The 21,871-nt window shown below is 35.0% G+C and overlaps 1 protein-coding gene across 3 annotated transcripts in view; it reads left to right on the forward strand.

Annotated features, from left to right (window-relative positions):
* The first annotated feature begins 790 nt into the window (after nucleotides 1-790).
* Nucleotides 791-21,871, forward strand: part of LOC117930800 (DNA polymerase zeta catalytic subunit) — a 37,993-nt gene continuing 16,912 nt past the window's right edge. Inside the window, exons 1-12 of one of the 3 annotated variants that reach the window (XM_034851532.1) lie at nucleotides 791-936; nucleotides 2,195-2,277; nucleotides 2,530-2,587; nucleotides 4,847-4,896; nucleotides 5,029-5,141; nucleotides 5,862-5,904; nucleotides 8,616-8,684; nucleotides 9,530-9,685; nucleotides 9,800-9,971; nucleotides 10,062-10,153; nucleotides 10,240-10,674; nucleotides 13,086-14,778. In XM_034851532.1, the coding sequence (XP_034707423.1) occupies nucleotides 825-936; nucleotides 2,195-2,277; nucleotides 2,530-2,587; nucleotides 4,847-4,896; nucleotides 5,029-5,141; nucleotides 5,862-5,904; nucleotides 8,616-8,684; nucleotides 9,530-9,685; nucleotides 9,800-9,971; nucleotides 10,062-10,153; nucleotides 10,240-10,674; nucleotides 13,086-14,778 (3,076 nt within the window). In that variant the 5' untranslated portion in view covers nucleotides 791-824. Of the gene's footprint in view, nucleotides 1,746-2,194; nucleotides 2,278-2,529; nucleotides 2,588-4,846; nucleotides 4,897-5,028; nucleotides 5,142-5,861; nucleotides 5,905-8,615; nucleotides 8,685-9,529; nucleotides 9,686-9,799; nucleotides 9,972-10,061; nucleotides 10,154-10,239; nucleotides 10,675-13,085; nucleotides 14,779-21,871 lie in introns of those variants that run through there. The other 2 variants (XM_034851533.1, XM_034851534.1) reach the window with 2 other exon arrangements.

The following is a 21,871-nucleotide window of genomic DNA, read 5'->3' on the forward strand; positions in this document are numbered from 1 at the left end:
TTTGGAAGTCTTGAATTAGTGAAACCTCAAACTTAAGATTGAAGTTAGAGGAAAGTGAACGTAAGTTAGGTTGCGCCAAACCACTATAAAAATCTTGTGTTTGCATTCTCTTTTCCCTATTCTTTTACTTTATATGCAATTGTTTTTATATTGTTTTATTATATATTTATATATAATTGTCTCTTGCATTAACATAATTTAAATTTACAAAAAAAGACCATCACCTTATTCACCCCCTTTTAGGGTAACCTTAGGTTAAATTAACCCAATTTTTCTAACAGTATCACTTTGACAATAATTTTTATGTAAACTACCTATTTTTTTTTTACTAGTATTAAGTTATGAGTTTACAATAAAGAAACAAAGAAAAAATGGTAGATTTTTATGAAAAGGCATATAGGAATTTTGAATTGAAATTGATTTTTTAATCAATTATTTTATGCACAATTGTTAATTTTTTATTAAATATAAATTATTAAATTTTAAGTCATATGACATCATTAAATTTTGTTAATTTTGATTTAATTACATCAATGAGTTTGGTTTTACGGGTGGTTTCTAAGTTTAACATTGAATTAATGATTAAAATTAAAGTTGACTTCATAGGAAAAAAATAATTATTTTATGTCAATTTATGAAAAAAATTAATTATTCAAGAAATTGCCGATGGCAGTTGAAGTAAAAGTCTTGAAGGTCCAGGGTCAGAAATGTCAAAACGAAGTGTACAGGAGAAGTTTTGCCCCTCCTCTGCAGTATAAAATCCGGAACTCAAAAACCAGAGCTGCAAAATTCGATGAATATTTTGTAAATTTCAGAGAAAATCGATGGAAAATTCACAGGACGATGCGAAGATTTTCAGTGTTCGAATCGTTTCGATGGATTACTATATGGCGCCTCCGATTCCAGACCTCGACATTTGTTACAGTAGCTTTCAAGGTAATGAGAGCAACCTCCAAACGACGTCGTTTGAATTGCTTTGGTTTTTGCAGAGTTGGAGTTGGAGTCTACTTGGTTGGTGAGGAAAAGGAAATGGAGGGTTGAATTTGAGAAATCAAGGGCTGAGGGTCAATCAAATTTGAGTGATAGAGCAGTTTGGCATTGATGTTTGAAGTTTTAATTTCTCGTGTTTTGCTTAGTTATGTTGGAAATCGAAGCGAGGGTTAGGGTTTTTGTTGAATATTTATCTATTCGAATTGTGTTTTTTGGTAGTGGAGTTCGACGAGTTCTTTGTTTGGGTCTGTTTCGTTGATGGAAAAAAGGAGGGAAAATAACAGGAGAATGAGGATTTGTATTTGAGTGAGCAGGAGCTCAAATAATTATAATAAAAAAAATTGAGTGTTACAAGAGTTTGGCATCGGTATTTATAGTGTTGTTTTCTTTCATTTTGCTTAGGCCTTCTCGGCAACCAAACGGAGGGTTTGGGTTTTATTTTGATCCCCATGTCTCTGGATTGTACTTTTGGTAGTAGAGTCTAATGAGTTCTTCGTTGTTTGGTTGCCGAGAAAAAGGAGTTAAAAGAAAAAATATGGAAGTTTTGAGTTTGAGAGATCAAAGGCCTGAACTAATCAACTTTGATTAATAGAACAGTTTGGGATTGAAGTAAGAGTCAGAATGTTGGGTTTTGAGAAATCACAGGCCTCAACGCGTTAAATTGCAGCAGTAGAACATTTTAGTCTACATAAGTGCGAGAACCTTGGTTCTTTTATTTTGTCTCAGCTGTCTGCAAAACTGCAACCAAACACCTGGTTGGGTTCTACTTGATCTCTCTCTTATTCTGAATTAGTTTTATGGTAGTGGAGTCTGATGAGTTTCATCGGGTCCATTTGGTTGTTGAGAAAATGTAGGGAAAAGAAAAGAAGTTAATTTCTTTTTGTTACTTTCAGATTTTCATTATCTGAAATTCAAGAGAACAAAAAAACCGACACTAATCATGCTTAATTTTAAAATAATTGAGCTACTTGAGGTGAGTGTTTCATTAGTAATAATAAATAAATAAATAAATAAATAAATAAATAAATAAATAAATAAATAAATAAATAAAACAGCATAAATATGCGATTTGAAATTCCTTTTATTTCTTTTCCTTGGTTTTCTCAGCATTAAACAGTTAAGGTTTTATTGCATTCAAACTGTCATCTTTCTATATGATAATACTTATTAAAAAATATTTATCATTGCTGGTGGAATTTTGAAGGTGGTATGGTGAAGGAAGTTCCTGTAATAAGGATTTATGGCTCTACTCCTGTGGGCCAGAAGACTTGCTTGCATGTTCATCGAGTAAGATCACTGCTCTATTTGTTTGAGATCGAAAGTTTTTGGGTTTCTCTGACATCTTAGTTTCAGAAATTGGATTTTTATAGATGCTTGCAAGCTGTTATGGGTTCAAGATTACTCATGCTCCATGACTGACCTTATAGTTCCACCACCCTTTTTTCGTATGCTACAATTGTGTTGTTAGATTATCTCCTCCATTCACTAATTTTGATTTGAAGCTTTCATGCTGAATTTTATGCCTATGATCTCGTGTAGGCTTTGCCCTATTTGTATGTGCCATGCACGGATCTAATGCCTCAGTCACCCCAAGAAGGTATTCTACATGTTTGGAGTTAGAGTATCATTACTTTTCCTTTTTTATGTTTTCTTTGCACCTACTGCTTGTGTTTGAGTATGTGCAATATTATGGAATGCTTATGCTTACTGTTCTTTAGTTTGATACTTTGGTCATTCTTGTATTATTGAGATTATTCTGCAGTGCTTATGATAGAAATGATTAAAATATTATTGTTTTGCATTTGTTTTGTGTACTGTCTTTTTGAGAAGATTTGTAGCTGAATGCACCCCAAAAGAGGGGGGTGCTGGTTGGTTTTGTGGCTGCCCTCTTCCCCATACACCCAAAATCTTTTGAAACTTCTAATTTTATTTCATTTAAATTTTGGCCCCAACAAATTGCATCTAACCCCCTTAAAATTAATTGAAACATTAATTCCTCTTTGTTTTAACCGACATAATAGTTATTGATAAACAAACTTTGATTATTAAATGTGGCACCTATAATAACTACAATGTTGCATGTACTCCATGACTATTTTTCAAATAAAAAATTCTTCTATTTCATTTAACTTGCTCTCTTTCTATTTTTTTTTTCCTACAATAAATCTTTTATTTCTTTTAGAAAAACCTTACACATGCTTGTTTAATAGCAGAGATGAAACCTTTTTTTTTTTTTCAAAAACATAAAACTAAAAGTTAGTAATTTTTTATTTTTTTTTTATTTTTGTAACTTGTATTCAATTGAAAAATATTTCTAAAAATTGGTCATTTTTGGGGAATTTTACAGTATTATTTTTGCATTTTCTATTTTGAAAATGCAACACTGAAATAATTGAAAATGATCCAAAGACAAACAAAAAAGTATTTTCATTTTGGAAATGGAAATATTTTTTGAATTTTTTTTTCATTTTGGTTACTAATCAGCCCCAAGACTTTGTCTCATTATGGTTTTACTGTGCATTCTTATTTGATAGATTTGAAGTACTAGTAGAAGAAATAAATCTAAATAAAAATTTTTCACGCTGACTTTAAACAGTAAACCCACCATATACGTTATTCCAACCCACCCTTATTTTCTTTTTGCATTTTCTCTTTTCTTGAAATTTTTAAAAATTTATTAATATGATATTCCATTTTTTCTTTAAAAGAGAAAAGAAGTAACTTTAGTGAGAAACTCTCACTTAGGCACTTTGATTTTGTCTGTGCCTCAGAAACTATAAAGCCCTATTTGGATTGACTTTTGAGAAGTGAAAAACTTTTTTTTTTTTTTTTGAAGTTCAATAATAGCTTTTTTACCTGTTTGACTAATTTTATTAAACGAACTTATGACTTAAAATTTTTTAATGTTGCTTTTTGTAAAAGCTCTATTTTGATTTATGCAGGAAGTTATTTTATGTTCAAAAAATTTTAAACTATTAATATCGTACTTTGAAATATGATTTTGATTTTGGGTTCAATTTCCAACTAAAGCAAAAAATGGAAAGCTATCCAAAGCATGCTTGAAATATTTTCTTAAAAAATAAAATTCTAGAAAAGAATTACTAATTTATATTAGCAAGGAATTGAAAAATCTCTAATTACAAAAATAAATTGCAAAGGTTTTAATAGAACTTTTTTTAGATTGGAAATATATGTTATTCTATATTTTATAAAATTTTGGATTATATTGCTACCTTGGCCCTTGCGAATGAATTTTTCTAGGTGTCTCTATGCTACATGAAGATGCTTTGTTTCCACAGTAGTTGTTGACTGGGACCTTGCATTATCATTATTAATATCAAATGTAGCTTTTGTTTTGCAACTGTTGAATTAATGTTTAGCAACACTGCCATAATATCAATTCTGTTTATGTGAGCCATACTCTCTTATTTGGTTAGATGCATTTGCTTGTCTCAATCTTCAATTGTTTGGATGGCCTAACTGTGACATGCATTTAATTTATTCTTATACTAAATAGATAAAACAGAATTTGGATATTACAACTTGTATTAATGCATCTTGTTTGAATCTGGCCTGGAGAAATGCTAGCATTTTCATTCATGTATATGAACAACTGAACTCTATGTGAAGACATTTACTGCTTGTTGCAGTTTTTTGTGTTTCCTTTGCCTTGAGGATGCAGCACATAGTGCTGATATTCAACAAATAATCTAAGTATTCAGTTAAGATTGTTATGATTGGTGATTATGCTTACTGTTTTAATTTGGATGCCAATTATACACTATGGTCCTTTTCATCTAGTTAAATAGTTTTACACTGTGTGTCTTTTAAATATGACTTTCTTTGTACTTTGCAGCTGATACATACACACATGCTGTATCTCTTGGTGTTGAGAAAGCCTTGAAGGTATGCTTGGTTCAATCATTTTGAGTTGTGAGTTATGTCATGAATGGTGCTTCTGACTTTGTGGCGCTTTCCTCTTACATGGCTGCTTCCACTGACATGATGTGAATGTATTTTTGGTCTGAACTTCAACAGCTTAAAGGTAATGCTGGTTCAAAACGACAACATGTGCATGGCTGCAGCCTTGTTCGGGCAAAAAACTTTTATGGTTACCATTCGTCAGAGGAGCTATTTGTGAAAATATATCTGTATCCAAATACCAGATTATTTTACCAATATGTTTTTCTGATTTTGTTTGTTTGTTTGGTGGTTGTTGTTGTTGTGTGCGGGTGTGTGTTTTTTGTGGTGCCTTGAACCAGGTGGATAGAAGCTTAAGTTGTTGCCACATTTATTTTCATTTTTTTTTTTTTTTTTTGATTGGAAACGACAAAGGCATATATTGATAAAAAGGAAAGTACAAGAGAAGGATGAGGAATCCTCCCACCAAAGAAAAACAAAACTACAATGAAACAAATGCGAGAAAATACAAAGTAGATACAGGCAACTGCTATGAGTTAGGCCACCCCAATGGAGTTGCACGCCGCTAACCAATCAAGGAGTATCACATTAAGGGGAATCCCCTTAAAAACCTTAGAACAAAAAGCCCAAAGAGAAGCAAGGAAATGAATCATGTCCCAAAGGTTTTCTGAATTCCTTGTTTTATCCTCAAAGATCCTTGCATTTGTTTTCATTTTGCTCTGGCAGTTTCTCAAAACTAACAGACCAACATTGAGAATTGGTAATATGGCTATTCACTAATCCCTTGATATCTTCCTAAAATGTCAGTAATCTACACTTCTACTAGAAAGATAATACTGATTATATAATAATTGTTAAAAAGTTCTAGGAATTATTTCTTTGTTGTTTTTGTTCTTTTAACTTTGATATTATTGTGGTTGTGCTATAATATACCTTGACAGAAATATAAGCTACCATCCGCATGATGTCTCTCGTGCTGCTAATCTTCTTCTGGTACAGATTCCTGAACCTCTTATTTCTATTACATTCTTGTTTTGAAATCATTTTGTAGTTATCTTTGAACTTCACATTCCTATATCATTATACTCTTTGGCTAGCGTGATGAATCTTAGTTTGGGGCTCCTCAATTTTTTTTTTTAACATGTTTTAAGGTAATTACACTTTCATTCCCCTCAACTATGTCCTGTTTTGAATTTGATTTATGGATGCAAGCATGACTGTTGGCATAAAGTGATTTCCTGGAAAAAAAAAAATTTGATCATTGAAGAAGGTTTCTTTTTTGACAAAATTTATAACAGGAGTGGAATTTAGTATGGTCGAGAAAACAACAAACCTATCTTCTTACATAACCACAGATTCTGAAAACAGACCCACTTGCCAATGCTATATAGACAGTGAAATTCTATTCACCTTCTTCCTGTATCTGATTTCTGCAACACATTCTGAGGCCGAAATAAAATGAAAAAGAAGGCAAAAACAATTTGCAGCATCAAGAGCAAAAACAAATACAAGAAATAAATTAAATAAAGACAAATAAAAGCAACTCAAGCGTTATTTTTGTTCTTTACAAGCTTTTTAGTAATGGATGCTGTTTGTTTTTGGAATATTTCTGTTTCCTAGTCCCTTGTATTTATATATTTGTTAGTGAAGAAATCTGGGAGGAGGGAGGGTGGGGGAGAACCTTGACAGTCTGGCCATGGGTGCCCCAGTTACAAGATGACTCGTTATTGTTAAACTATAAACGTGAAGGCTAGTTTTGACATTTACAAGAATACAATATTTTTTAATAGTTTAAGCGTATAATGTCCATTTCTCACTTTTTGTTGATGGTGTCTATTCCCCTGAAAGTTCAGGTTGGGTATTTGATGTGTTTTAGAGTTTAAGGGGACAAGTTTCAGAACTTAATAATCCAGAGGTGAAAGCAAAAGTATAATTTACTCCACATACTTGATTTTGAGAATACAGTTTGCACTTTCCACTCATGGCTCGGCATCTTTTGCCTCCTGAAATTAAATTGATACATGACATAGTTGATCACTGTTAGAAATAAGGAAGTGTTTCTTGTGTATCATAATAAAGTTACAGTGCCTTCTAGTACTTTCTATATATTTTTCTTACCTATTAAAAATAAATTGGGATGTTTCTACCATGTAAGCATGATGCTTTTGTCATTTTCTTTTTAATCTTTTAAGTGCAAATATTGTTAATGACAGACCTTCAATCAATTATTGTTAGTGACAGGTCTTCTATCAATCTTACTGTGCAATAAGGCTAATTTGCCCAGGTCTAGAAAATGTTGTTCATAGATTTTTTTTTTATCTAATAATATAGGTTCCATGAATAGGAGGCAGATGTGATGTTTAGACAATGGGTGCAGTCAGTGTGTGGTTGGAAAGATATGTAACACTCGTTTTTCCAGCCGCACACTGACCACTACATCTCTTAGCCAAACTTTGTTTCCTAGCTCATTCAGGTTGAGCTGTTTCCATCTGCCTTGAGGCGTTATTTCATTTGTGCAGTTTCTTGGTTGTCGGGAGAAGAGCGTGTTTATCCCCTTCTTCTTGTGTTATACTGGAAGGAGAGGAGAGGAGAGGAGAGGAGAGAGGGGTTTTTTTCAAGGGAAATTTCCTGTTTCAGGATGCTAGGTTGGTTTGAAGGGGAAGTGCATCTGTGTTCTTTAGAGCATCCTTCTTCTTGCTTGAGTTGTTGTTTCTATGTTATCATGCTTCATCATTCGTATAAAGAGTTTAGTATTATTTCTTTTACTTTTCGATGCATTTGAGCCCTTGTGATTCAAGCATCTAGGTTTAAACTCTCTCTCACACACATGCACACTCATATGGAGGTAGACAAGTGCTATGTTTTTTTCCCCCCAGACAAATGGAGGGATGGAGGCTCCTTGGATTTGGTTTACTTCTTCTCTTCTTTTGGCCTCTGTTACTGAAGCTTCTACGGGTTCTATTTTGAGCCTATATTCTACTAGTCCGGAACCTTGTTTGCTAGTCTGAAAGATTAAGTGAAGAGACTTTTGATCAGTTATTGCCTTTATGTGGTTCAATAATACTAAACTTTTAATGGGTATTCTATCTGCAGAAGGAGATTTGGCGATCATTATTTCTTGGTTTCTAATAGGGAGAGAGATTAGTGGAAATGCAATGAATGACTTTGCTAAGTTTTGATTCTACTAGAGAATTAGCATGCTATTTTTCCTGACTTAAGCTGTGCAGTTTGTTTGTTTGGTTTGTTTTCTGTGGAGCAATATTTTCATACTTTTCTCTTTTGATCAGCCACCTATTATGGAAGGGGTCCTTGCTCTTGTCTATAATTACCCTCTTAGTGCAATGGATTTGTCATATCTGATAAAAGAAAGTTTACATGCATGCATATATAAACATTCAGGAGAGCCTAGCTTGTGACTGCAATTATCAAAATTGTTTCTGAGTCCTTTCTATTCCCTCGCTTTATGAGGAAAATTTTTGAGTTTATGGAACTCAAATCTTCTTTTCCATATTACCTTCAATTCTTATGGATCTAAGTGTGGTTGATTTCCAGTTAATAAAATGATGACTACTTTTTGTATATATGCATATCTATTTTCATTTTATGGATTACATAAATATTGTGTTGTTTCTTTTGTTTTTTCTTTAATAGATACATAGCATTGTGTTGTTTTTTGCATGGTAGATGACACACTTGTTTTGCAGGGAGGTTCAGTTCTTGATAAAAGTTTACAGCCCCATGAATCACATATTCCCTTTCTTCTCCAATTTCTGGTAAACAATTCTTAACCTGTGATGGGATCTTTCTTGTGGTTTGAGATGGTGGGAGTTTTATTCCCATGTTCTGGAATTAGAATTGTATTAACTCATTTACCAGCATACCATAATAACCTATCTTAAATATAAGATTATAATAATGTTGCAAATACCATAGTTTGAAGATCTCTTTCCTTTTATAAATTTTTGTAATTTTTAGTTTTCTTCTATCATCATTGAATAGTTATTCGCAGAACTTTTATTTACATTGGGTTTGATTGTAAATCAATATTTTTTAGACTTAAAACTTTTTAAGCAAATTTTTTGGCTCAAATTATGGGTATTTTTGCATTGGAGAATCAATCCAAAAATTTTGTATTGACTAAATTATTTTCCTCAAAAAAAGATATATAAATATCAAATTCCTTATTATTTAAAAATTAATCAAAACTTCAATCTCTATACAAACTAAACATAAAAATGGCAGTTGCTTTCTAATTGGATTCCTGCATTTCATACATCAAAATGGAAATGATAGATTCTTGGGATACCAATCCTTGGGATTTATACCAAGGTGTTTTATTCTCATTCCCTTGATTGCTTGAACCAAGAGGAGTGTTAGTGCATATGAGAGGCGGTTTCTGAATTGCACTCGTTCTTTATTAAAATGACTTTGTTTGATAATGGTAGAAATCCTGGGTAACTTGGTTAGTTTGATTTCTGCTAGTTTTATATTATGCCCTGTTCAGACTGACACTTTGCTGGCCTTGTCATTTTGTTCTGTCAGTTCTGCATTTAGCACAACTGTTGCACTTTCAGAGCTCTTGCTTTTTGTTTAACATTTTTGTGCTGAATAATGTTAGATTGACTACAACTTGTATGGGATGGGTCATCTACATCTATCGAAGATGAAATTTCGTCATCCAGTACCTGATGTTTTCTCCTCAAGGAAAGTTAATTATAATGGCCAACAAAAACCGGAGCCAGATGACTTTGCTTGCATATCTGCTCATTTGCAGGTCACCTTTTCTTTCCCTCTTTTTATGTTCCAGAAGTCTTTGGGATCAATCTGAATTGCCTTTGATGCTTTCAATTTCATAATAATTTTGTATGATGTTGGTACTTCTTATTAGGCAGATTCAAGTGGTGACACATGTTTAAGTTCACCAGTTTGGATATCTTCCACAATTCCAGGTGGTTGGATGTGGCAATTTTCTAGTCAACTAGATGCTTCACCAGGTCAGGGCATTTGCAGCCCTAAGCGTCAAAGTACCTGTGAGCTTGAGGGAGATGCTATTGTAGAAGGTTTGTTTGCATTCATAGCAGTGTTTGTCAGATATCTGGTATTGTCTTCATGATTTCCTCACTAAATTGGTTTTTTTTGGTGCCCAACAGAGATTCTTAATCAGCAGTTTAAATTGTACTCATCCCTTTCACAAACCCATTCAGATGTGAAAATGGTCCGGTCACTGATACCAATTTGGGAGGTATGCTTTCATCTGATCTATGTATATGATTTAAAAATTTATGTTCTTTGCCATTCCCTTGTTGAAGTTTACATTCATTGCCTTAGGAGGAGTTTGAAAGGACTGGAATGCATGAGGTGGCAATGCCTCCTGATCCTGGCAAACCACTGCCAGAAGATGTTTTGAGAAGTCTCTCACATGGGCTTGAATTTGAGAACAAACTTGGAGAGTTGTGTAATCAAGCAGGTGACTCTTTGGCTTTTACTCCATTGGAGAAAGATGAGAGGTTTATGCAGTCAATAACATCTTCAGCTGATGAGAGAAATTTAGTTGGAGATGTACTTGTTAGCCCTAATGACAATGATGGAGAGCCTTCAAAGTGTTTCAAAGATCAAAATAAGAACATTTCTCCAGTATCACAAGGTTCATTGTGTGAAGAAGATGATGATGCAATACCCAGTGAAGGCAGGGGTATGTGTCTACAACAATTGTCGGTTGACGAAAGGCAAAGATCTGAAAATATTGGACCATCAGGTCTGAAGGTAACCGATCATGATCTTTGTGTTTCATTCTCTTTTTTTTGATAGACTGTTTCATTCTCAATATTGATGTTCTTTACTCCTAGCTAATTGTTTTCTCAGTGTCATAATTTACCTGGAAGTTTGGCTTATTTATGGTCTTGTAAAGTGAGGGCTACCATGTGGTGTGTCAAATTACTTTATTCCCTTTATTTTATACTGATTTAATACCAAGCTAGTGATCCACTTTGTTTTGTGATGTTCCTTTTGCATTTTTTACAAGTTCACCCAAAATGTGTGTGGGCCCAAGGTTTTCCAAAAGGCAAGTGATCAAATGTTTTGACTAATAATTGGAAATGAAGCCTATGCAAGTTTATTGCATTTCAAAATCAAAGGTGCTTTGTTCAAGAGGATAATGAAAATCATGTCAAGGCATCAAGACCGGGGCATTAATCTTTTATTTTTATTTTGATCTCTTATAAGGGTTGGGAAATGGTGCACACTAAAAGATGATCTATCACTTCAAACTTTTCCTTGTGTCAAAGAATGGTTCATAAAAATTATCCCTTGATGAAAACCTTTTTCTTAAGAACCATTTATGAAATTGTTTTGAAAGCTGAGGTATTTCTAACTTGGATAACTTAAAAAGGGTTTAGCTTGTTAAAATTTGTTTGGAAGCTTTTCGAAATTTTGGAGCACTCAACAGCATTGTCGACTGCGTGGTCGAGCGAGTGCCCTGATGCATTGTTTTCCTCATTCAAAAGCCTGCAGAAAGTTATGGATAGCTTGCCGGCTCGACTGGGCGGTCAATCAACAGCACCCGTGTCTCTTGCAATGGTTACCTATTATGAAATAAATGCTGCAATGGCTACCTAGGTCGTTGATCAGGCGGTTGACTGAACCAACCAACCTTTGACTCTAACAGCTAGTTTGCCTCCCAATGCTATATGAAAGATCCTTATTTCACATTAACGAGTCTTCACCAACCTGTTATTGATTGCTATTCATTGTGACATGTCAAAATCATTTGAAGGTGTGCTTTTACTTCAACTTGAAGTCTTCTTGAGTGCACCTTTACTTCCTAGCCATTTATTGACTTGTATTAAATTTGCTCAAGTTTGAGGTTGAGTTAAATCACCTTGAAGTGATTAAAATTTTCTATTATTTGAGAAAAGCGTGACAGTGTATAGGAGTTGAGGGATACTCCTTGGAGAAGTGTGAAGGTCCATTGGAACCTAAAAATCTAATTGTACTCATTAAAGGCTTGGGTTGAAGCCTTGAAGAATGGTGGAACTCTCACTCGGAAAAGTGCTTAAGGAGATTGGATGTAGGCGGGTGGTTGCTAAACCATTATAAGCCTTCATTGCAATTGCTCTCTCTACATTCTTTACATTTATCTCTTATATAAATTGTTTTTGTTTTAAAGTTTTAAAAGTGATCAACACCCAATTTTAAAAGTTTTAAGTTATTTTCACAATGTTGATCAATATGATATTTTTTTTTTCCCTTTTTTTCTGACTAAGTGGTATTTAATCATTATTTGATGTTTCTATAAATACCTTCCTATATCAAATCAGGAACAACCTACCTAATGATATTTTGTTGGATAAACTATTGGATGTTTGCTCATGTAAAGATGGTCCCTCATCTTTTTGGAATTTATCTACAATTATGTGTGGTTTTCATTGCCGGATGCTCTTTGTTGGTGAAGTAGTTAGGCAACAAACAATGGTCCAGCATGTGGCACAGTTGTTTTCATATAACTGCTGTTGATGTTGAGCTTTATTGTGGCATCAGTGAGTTTATAGTTCTTTATAAAGTAAGCAATATAAAATCAAAAGGCTGAAATAAAGCATGATTAAGTCGACATATCAGCACCCTCCACCCACACAAGAAGGTGATTTAAGATCATTTACTTCAGTTTAAGAGATGGAGGTTCCTCTGCCTCAGATGTGCACTGTTTTGCTTTTTCCAAAGAGGTGTCATACCTTCCTTATCAAAAAGCTCCCCTGCTACCTGAAAGCAGACCACCAAGTTCTTGTAGAGAATGTTGTCACCTTTTGGTAATGGAGTTTGGCAACAGTGAAGAGGAAAAGGTCATTGCTTAGTGAATCTAATGAAGTTTATTTTATGTCATGGTTGATTGTTGAAGTTATTATCTTCAACTATGGCAGCAACATAGTCTTTAATTACTTGACCTGTTCTTATCTCTTCTTTTTCTATATTTTATTTTATACTTTTCCCACTCCTATAAGTTTATCCTTGAACCCTAAATGATTGAAGCCCTAGTCCATCTATTTGATTGGAAACAACTATCCTAACGTTGTCTTATATCACTGCAAGCTGTTTGGCTTCTATTTCCTTTTCTCTATTATGTTTGGCCATATTATAGTCTCATTACTCAAGCATTTTGAAAGATTATTTATTTTTTTCAGGTTGCAGATAATGAAGCCCTGGGGCTACTAAGCTGGCTTGCCTCTTCTCAGGCTGCAGAAGATATAAACTCTGACGATGAACTTGTTTGTCAGACCATTCTGAGTCCATTGTTGCCCACAGTAACTATTGATAAGGTGTTGGAGAAAGCCAATATGGATTATGAGAATGAATCCCAACAAGAGTGTCAGGACATTCTTGATTCAGTTGAGGATTTAGCTGACTTTAAGGGTCTAAAGGAGAGAGCCTCTTGTTCCACAGATCATAGCCATTCACCTCAAACTTCATTAGAGAAAATGATCCCCCAAGTGGATGGTTCTGGTGATGATCCTAATGATTGTTCAGGTAATTCATCTGAAACAGAGATGAAAAGTGAGACTAAGAGGTTTTCTCAGCACCAGGTCCTTCAAGATACTGGTGCAAGTTTCTCTAATAAGCATAGAAGGAACCAGTCTTTATGGGGCTCTTTACCTTTAATAACAACTCAAAAGGTGAATGATAACTTAAAATCTGTCAGTTTGAACATGGCCAAGAAAGATGCCAGTGAAGTTAAAGACGGTGCAGATAAAAGTTTCTTGGCCAGAAATGAGGAAGAAAAATGTTGTGAGGCTTTATGCAATGTGAGAACAGATGTCAATGATTTAAAAGAAACAAGTACTTTAGTTGGATGCTCTATGCGGGACTTGATGAGGAGAAAAAGATGCCACCGGGTTGAGCCATCTGAATGTGTGATTCATACTAAAAAGGTTCTTTCAGAAAAGGAACTGAAAGATGTTTCATTTCTTCACCCAAAACAGTTTCATGCATTGCAGGACAATGGGCATCACATGAGGCCTTCTCAGTCTCCCAACTTCTGGCCTTCATCTACCCATCAGCAAATGGATTTTCAAGAGGCTTGTGATTTTAACTCTGACTATTCTGCCTGTTCTATGTATGGTAAACTACCTAGTTTTTCCAGCACTGATGGCTCATTGCTCATCAATATATTGAAGGATGTACAATTTGATCATTGCGGGAGACGGGATGATGAGGTTGGCACAGAAGTAACTGCTGGATCCAGAAACTTCACTATTACAGGCCACTCTCAAATGAACACTGGTACAAAAGAATCACTGCAGCCTTTTAACACTGAGGTGCGAGATTCTGCAGCTTCCATGGTCGATTTTGAATTTTCTAATCGCAAAGAGTATGCTTGCAAACCTGATCCTTCAACTGATGTTCAGTTTTTGAAGTTTGATACTGGTGATAAACATTTTGTTGATGAGAGATTGAAGCAAACTAAAGCATCTGCTTCAAGCTGTTTGTCAAATTCACCTTTTGAACATGAAATGGTATGTCGAGATGGGTACACTTGCAAAAGTGGCCGTGACTGCAGGACCTCCATTGAGTGTTTGCCTGAAATATCTTCTGAGAATCTTGAAGGTTGGGATGGTGCTACTGGCACAACACTTTCACAATTTAAGAATTGTGGTGGTGGAGATTGGGGAAATGATGCTGGCTTGTCTGGGACTCACAATTTAGTATCCACAGTTGTCAACATGGAAGCAAAACCTGTGGAACTTATTGGCATGACCTTCCACCAGAAGCCTCCCACTGTAGACTGGACGGATGGGACTTTTGATAATGCCTCGTTGTCACCTGCTATCCCCAATTGCTCTTCTCTTGAGAATGAGGAAAGTTGTAAAGGGAAATCAGGTCAGAATTCCAATTGCCTTGAATTGTATGCTACAACCCATGTGTACTTTTTTTTTTCTTTCCTAAGCTTGGAACCTGCTTAAACCTGCTCTAATCTTGATTGGTATAGGAGGTATAGGTTCGTGTTTCCCCTGCCTTTAAGATTCCATGTTTGTCATCTCCAGCCTTGTATTTTCTTGATTATTGCATGGCATTAGATTGCCTTGAAGGGTAAGAAATCAGGGCCAGAGACTTATGGTTTAGAGATGATATTGGACTATGGTATGTGAAGTGCCTTTGGAGTTGCGACTATTGCTTAAAATTATACTGTTTTGGAAGATTAAATAAGAGAGTGTCATGAAGAAATGGATGCTGCATTTAACAGAATGCTAGAACATAAAGGGTCTTTTTTTTTTTTTCTTTTTAATGTCATGATTTTCGTATGAACCGTGAAAATGTGTTGTTAGGAACAGTATTTGGGAGAATGGTAGTTTTTTTTCTTCTTAAATTTTATTGTTTTATTATTTTTTTTATCAAAAACAAAACATATTCATTAAAATGTATAAAAGTACAAGTGAAAAGTGAGAAATCCTTCCCAAATTTACAAAATCTAATAAAAAACAGAGCTAGAGAAACACACTCTAATAGACATCAAAATGGTATAGTGGGAGACAATATACTGACTCGACGTTCCTTAGGGGTTTGTGCAAACTCCTACAAAAAGTTCCCTTGGCATTGTTCCTCTATTTGCTATTTTAACTCTTTTGATCTACATATCAAAATCTAATCAAGTTGTATAATATTGTGAGGAATGCCCTTGAAAACTATAGTAGAGACCCAAAAAGAGGAATATAAATAAATTTGATTCTATATCATCCATCTCTATCGCTCTCTATTTGTCCTTAAGAATCCTTGCATTTCTTTCTCGTCATACTATCCAAATCACTATAAAACGAGCGATATGTCATAGAACTTTGCCTCTAATAGTACTCCCCAAACCTCTAAAAGAAATGGTCATTATGTCATTGATACTTCTAGAACGAACCCAATTCAATCTAGCGAGTCTAAATAGCTTGTGCCATAATGCCAAAGTCATTGGATAGTGTAAAAGAAAGTGATTAAATTGATTCTCCACTTCCTATACACAAAGTGCAATGATCCAAAGTAAAGGCTTTGAAAGGTCTTATGACTTGAAGAAAGTCATTGGTATTAACCCTCTTGTTGGCCACTAACCAAAGTAAATGTCTTGACATTTGATGAGATTTGATTTCATATGAATTTTGTTGGAGAGAAAAAACTAAAGTTGATTGATTAGATAAGGCTAAGAGGAATGATTTGACCGTAAATAAGTGTGAAGATGATAATGACCAAACTCTCACATCTAGGAAGACAATAATAGATTTTCACAAGGGAGAATGAATATGAGACTTTCAAGATCCTTTATCTCTAAATCAATAAGATTTCAACAAAAGTTAAAGTTCCAAGTTAAAGGAGAAGAGAAGTCGAGGATAGATGAAACATAAGAACTTCTAATTGATGTAACTTTATAAAGATTAGGAAATTGAGAGCTTAAAGGTTGTTCCATCCACCACATCTGCCCAAAAAACAGATTTTGAAGAAATTTAAGGTAGAAAAAAACTTCTTTTTCTCTATTATTCAAATTGATTATACCACTGATATTTATGCATGAATGGCTGAGGCCATCTATCTTAGAAAAGAAATCTAATCCTTGATTTCAGGAGATAAAGTCTCTCATAAAATCAGGGAATAAGTTGGAATAGGAAATACAACTATACCACAGCTGTGACACAACTAGAACACAGCTGTAACACAACTGTAGCTGTAACACAGCTGTTAATACAATTGTACATTCCGGATTTCCACATTCCCCCTCAAACTAGGTTGTAAATGTTGATCATTCCTAACTTGGATCTCAAGTTTTCCAAGTTGGAAATAGAAAGTGCCTTGGTAAGGATGCTTGTTGTTTGGAGAGCTGTTGGAGTGTAAACCAATGAAATTGTTCCTTTTTCTATCTTCTCATTGATATAATGGCGATTTATTTCCACATACTTTGTCTAATCATGATGAACCTTGTTCTCAGCGATACTTGCGACAACTTGACTATCACAAAACATTTTCATAGAATCTTTTACTGGAATTTTCAGCTCATTTAGAAGTCTCTTTAACCACATTCCTTCACAAATTCCATGTGCTATAACTCTAAATTCTGTTTTTGTGTTGCTCCAAGCTACAACAAACTGTTTCTTGTTTTGCCAAGTAACCAAATTCCTCTATACATTGGTGCAATATCTTGAGGTTGATCTTTAGTAAGTTATGGAACCAACCTAGTCTTCATCTGAAAAAATCTCAATGTTTCTCTTCAATGTTCTTTTGAAATAGAGTCCTTTTCCTAAAGTCATTTTGAGATATCTTAGAATACGATACACAACTTTCATATGTTCCTCAATTGGATTGTTAATGACTTGATTAACCACGCTGATTGAAAAAGTAATGTTTGGTCTTGTGTAAGAGAGATGGATGATTTTCCCCACAAGTCTTTGATATCTCCCTTTACCCATCAAAGCACTTCCTTCGACAGTTCCTAATTTAATAATGTAGTTAATAGGTGTGTTTGTAGGTTTATAACCAAGCATCCCAATCTCCTTTAGCAAGTTTAGAACATACTTACGTTGGGAGATTGCAATACCCGTTTTTGATCTAGCAATTTTCATCTTAAGAAAATATTTGAGATTTCTTAGGTCTTTAATTTTGAACTCATGGGTAAGAAAACTCTTGAGTTTGCCTATTTCTTCCTTACGGTCTCTAATTAGGACTATGCCATCCATATAAATGATGATAATGACAGATCTTTCCTTAGGTGTGTGTTTTAGAAACAGAGTGGGGTCAAACTGACACTAAGAGTAATTAAACCTCTTTACAGCCTTGGTAAAACGATCAAACCAAGCTTGAAGAGACTACTTGAGACCATATAGAGATTTTTTTTTCCTGCAGACTTTGTTAATGTTTGCCTGAGTCTAAAGATCAGAAGGAATTTTAACATACACTTCTTCTTCTAAGTCACCATTGAGGAATATTCTCTTGACGTCCAGTTGATGAAGAGACCAATCTCGATTAACAACTAATGACAACAGAACATGAATTGTATTCAATTTGGCAACTGGAGCAAAGGTTTCTTGGTAGTCAATTCCATAGGATTGCATAAAATCCCTTAGCAACCAGTCGAGCTTTGAACAAGTCAACACTACCATTTGCTTTGTACTTGATTGTGAAGATCCATGTACTCCCAAATGGATTCTTTCCTTCTAGAAGTTCAACAAGCTCCCATGTCCCATTTTTTCAAGAGCTCGAATCTCTTCCTCAATGGTTGTCTTTTATTCAGGTATTTGTAGAGCTTAATGGATATCATTGAGAATCTGAATATCCGTAAGCCTGATAACAAAAGCTCGATAACCTGGTGACAAACTCTTATAGGAGATAAAGTTATAAATCAGATGATTTGTACAAGATCTTACTCCTTTCCTTTTGGCAATTGACAAATTGAGTTCTTCATCTTCCAAGACTTGTTAGGATTAGAATCAATGTTACTCAAATGTGTCTCTTTTGGGACTGAATTTGGTTCAATTTCATGTGCTAGCCTGGGATGTGTTTGTTGCTCCGTATCTTCTTGAGACTTCTTTTTCCTTGAGTAGACAATGAACTCACTGTTATTGACAGTTTGAGATTGGATTGGGTGAAGAGGAGTACTCGACTTAGTGTCTACGAATTTAGTTGTTTGGAGTGGGAGACTTGGAGCAGGAGAGATAGGATTTGAATTGTGAACTATAACAAACTCAAGTGTTTGAGGTTCAATCATGGTTTTTGTTTCCTAAAATTGGTATTCCTAAATTCTATTCTCCCCCTGAATATCGGTTTTGGAGTTATGGGGCTGATTTTCAAAGAATTCACATCTATGAAGGTGTAGAACTTTTTTGTGGCGGGAGAGTAACACTTATAGCCCTTTTGGTTTGGAAAGTATCCTAGAAAAATACACATAGTGGCTTGGGATCAAGCTTACTCTAATGCTATTGGGGAACATGAAGAAAGGTTGAGTAGCCAAACACTTTGGGTGGAATGGAGGAGATGAGCTGTGTCCTAGGGCATGATTTGAGAAAGACTTTGCATGGTGTTTGGAAACTCAAGACATGGGAAGACATTCTATTGATGAGATAGGTTGCAATAACTACAGTTTCTCCCCAAAAACTCTTTAGGACTTGAGTGGAGAACATAAGGGCCATTGTAACTTCTAACAAGTATCTATTCTTTCTCTTGGCTACCCCATTTTGTTGAGGAGTATCAATGCAAGAACTTCGATGAACTATACCTTCTCTTAATAAAAATTCCCATAGGATAGAATTGAAATAATCTCTAACATTGTTAGACAACTACTAAATATAACTTAAGGAAGTAAATAATCTCCAACAAAAGATACGAACAACTTTGCACCTCTTCTAACTAGATAGTTTGCCACTTGATTAGCAGAGTGAGGAACCCATCGAATGGAGCATCCTAACTTTTTAAAGATATCAAATATTTAGCATAGCTACCGGTTAAGACTCCATGAACCTCTTTCCTTTTTAGCAACCCATGAGATAACAAAAGCAAAATCCCTCTCCACTACAAAGTTGGACAAACCAAAACTTTTGCTTGCACAAAGCTCTCTAATAGTACTACAACTTGAGCCCTAATGGTGAAACTCTTACTTGCAAGTTTATAATAGATCTACCAAGTAGGCGAAGCACTCATTATTCTTACTTTTCCGGGGACCCTCCCATTGCCATAAGTTGTGGCAGCTCCAACTCGCAACCAGAGGGGCTCTCAATGATCTCTAATAACTTTGCAAATCCTAAGTTGTCATGGAGTCCCCAAAGAACATCCATTGAAGGTTAACTTGATTACTACTTCACTTGATGATGAACAAGTCTCAAACTGCATCCTTTGTCCTAATATTAAAAAACCCTTCCTATCAAAAAAAAAAAAAAAAAAAAAAAAAAAAATTAAAAAACCCTTGTGTTTCTTTTCTATCATTTTGACAAGTCAAACTAAAGCTTGCAATACCCCATAAAACCTTTTGTTTATCATGATCTCTAAAGCCTTTAAAGGAAATGGTCATCACCTCTACCATTGTACATGGTGGTACCTAATCTACCCTCACAAAGCTAAATAGTCTATGCCATAAACCCAAAGCTATTGAGCAATGAAAAAACAAATGATCAATGAATTCACTGCTCTCCTTGTGCATGATCACCACTTCAGATTAAGAGCTTTGAGAGGCCTCCACTTTTGGTGCATATCATTGGTATTAGCCCTCTTACTTGCCACAAGTCATGTAAAAGCCTTAACTTTAGGAGAGGCTTTGGATTTCTAAATGAAATTTAGTTGGAATAAGACTGATTAAAGTAGCTTTGGGTATGTGTGATGAAATTTCTTCTGGGTGGCACTAACGTTCTTTTTCTACCATACTATTAAAGAACATAATAAAAAGTTTTCTTGCACTCATGTTTAATTTTATGTGATCTTATTTATTTAATTTTATTTAGGAGAGAGTGAAGTGAGTTGTGTTCAGGACTATTGTGATAGTGTTGTCTTGATTGGCAAGATTCATACGATTGATTCTTAGAGAAAACATTATTTAATATAGTATATATTTCTTGGAAAATGGTCTTGTTCTTGGTTATTTTATGTCTGATATCATTTCTTTTCTATAGATATTAAAGCATTTCTTTTCTTTGCAATTAACTTTTTTTTTCTTTGATAAACATCAAAAGTCTATATTAAGAATTGTCAAAAAGAGGCAGCACACTATGTATATGTGTATACACAAAACATTCCAAAATAAGTACCAAACATATACAAGGTTAACCTACAAAAACAAGACAAGCTTACTACAAGAAAGAGCATCTAAGAAATCCAAAGTAGAGGGGTTCTCCATTTCTAATGAAGTATGATACCACTCTAAAAGTGATTTAATGAAAAGCTCCTTCAATGTTTTTATCTGAGAGCTCTTATCATTGAAAGTCAATTGGTCGCGGTCTTTCCAAATACACCAAAATAAGCAAATTAAAGTCAAGCGTCAAACTATTCTTCTCTTTTTATCTAGCCCCATAAATTTCCATTTGAAGAGGATATTTCTCACTGAAATCGAAAACACCCAAATCAAGTCAAAGACTGATAATAGAAAAATCCATAGCACTCTTGTCTTATCACAATGATTTTATTTGCAATTGTTGTCATGTGGTCTTATTGGTTTTCTTCAATAATTAATAATATTTTTATTCGTGACGCAACATGAATTTTGTAGGGAAAGTATATGTTGAATATAATGAATTTATAGTGTACAATCTTTCTTTTTTAATATAGGTCACATGTATGGTAGTTACGACTCCTAGCCTTGTATATATATATTTTCTCAATTGTAAGTAGACACAATATGAATGAGAATTAAGGTTTTCTTCTTTCTCTCTCTTAACATGGTATCAGAGCCAAGGGAGAAAACCTAATTCTTTCTAGTTTCCCCGTGTCATCAATTTCGGGAAACCTTCCTGTGACCGTGTTTGATTCCGGTCACCTTCCCCAGACCCCAAAGCTTTCCGGTCGGTCGAATCGTCGTCAGAAAACATTCACCGCCGGCGACTTTTTCGGCGAACTTTCCCGACGACGTCTTTTTCCCACACCGCAAGGAGCGCTTGGAGGAGATCTCCAATTTTTCCCAAAGCACCGGAGCCAGAAAACCACCCATGCGCCAACCACACGCGTTTTTCCGGCCGGCGACTGCATCTCACGCGCCGGCGCGTGAGGGCGCGTGAGCCACTTTCCGGCGACGCGCTTCCTCCTCTAGCCTCGCCTGACGCCGACTAGCCACCCTTCATACCTGTTTCTGCCATCTGAGCCCTGCACGTGCCTCTTTTGGGGTTCTTTTGCCTCCGCCGGCCCTCCGAACAGTTTTTCCGGCGTCCTCCGGCTATTTTTTCTCAACCCCAATCCCTGCACGTGCCTTGGGAAGTGTTCTTCTACCTTTCCGGTGGTGCCACGGTTGTTTTTCTTTTCCATTTGGTCT

The sequence above is a fragment of the Vitis riparia genome, chromosome 14 (genome assembly GCF_004353265.1).
Source record: "Vitis riparia cultivar Riparia Gloire de Montpellier isolate 1030 chromosome 14, EGFV_Vit.rip_1.0, whole genome shotgun sequence".
NCBI lineage: Eukaryota > Viridiplantae > Streptophyta > Magnoliopsida > Vitales > Vitaceae > Vitis > Vitis riparia.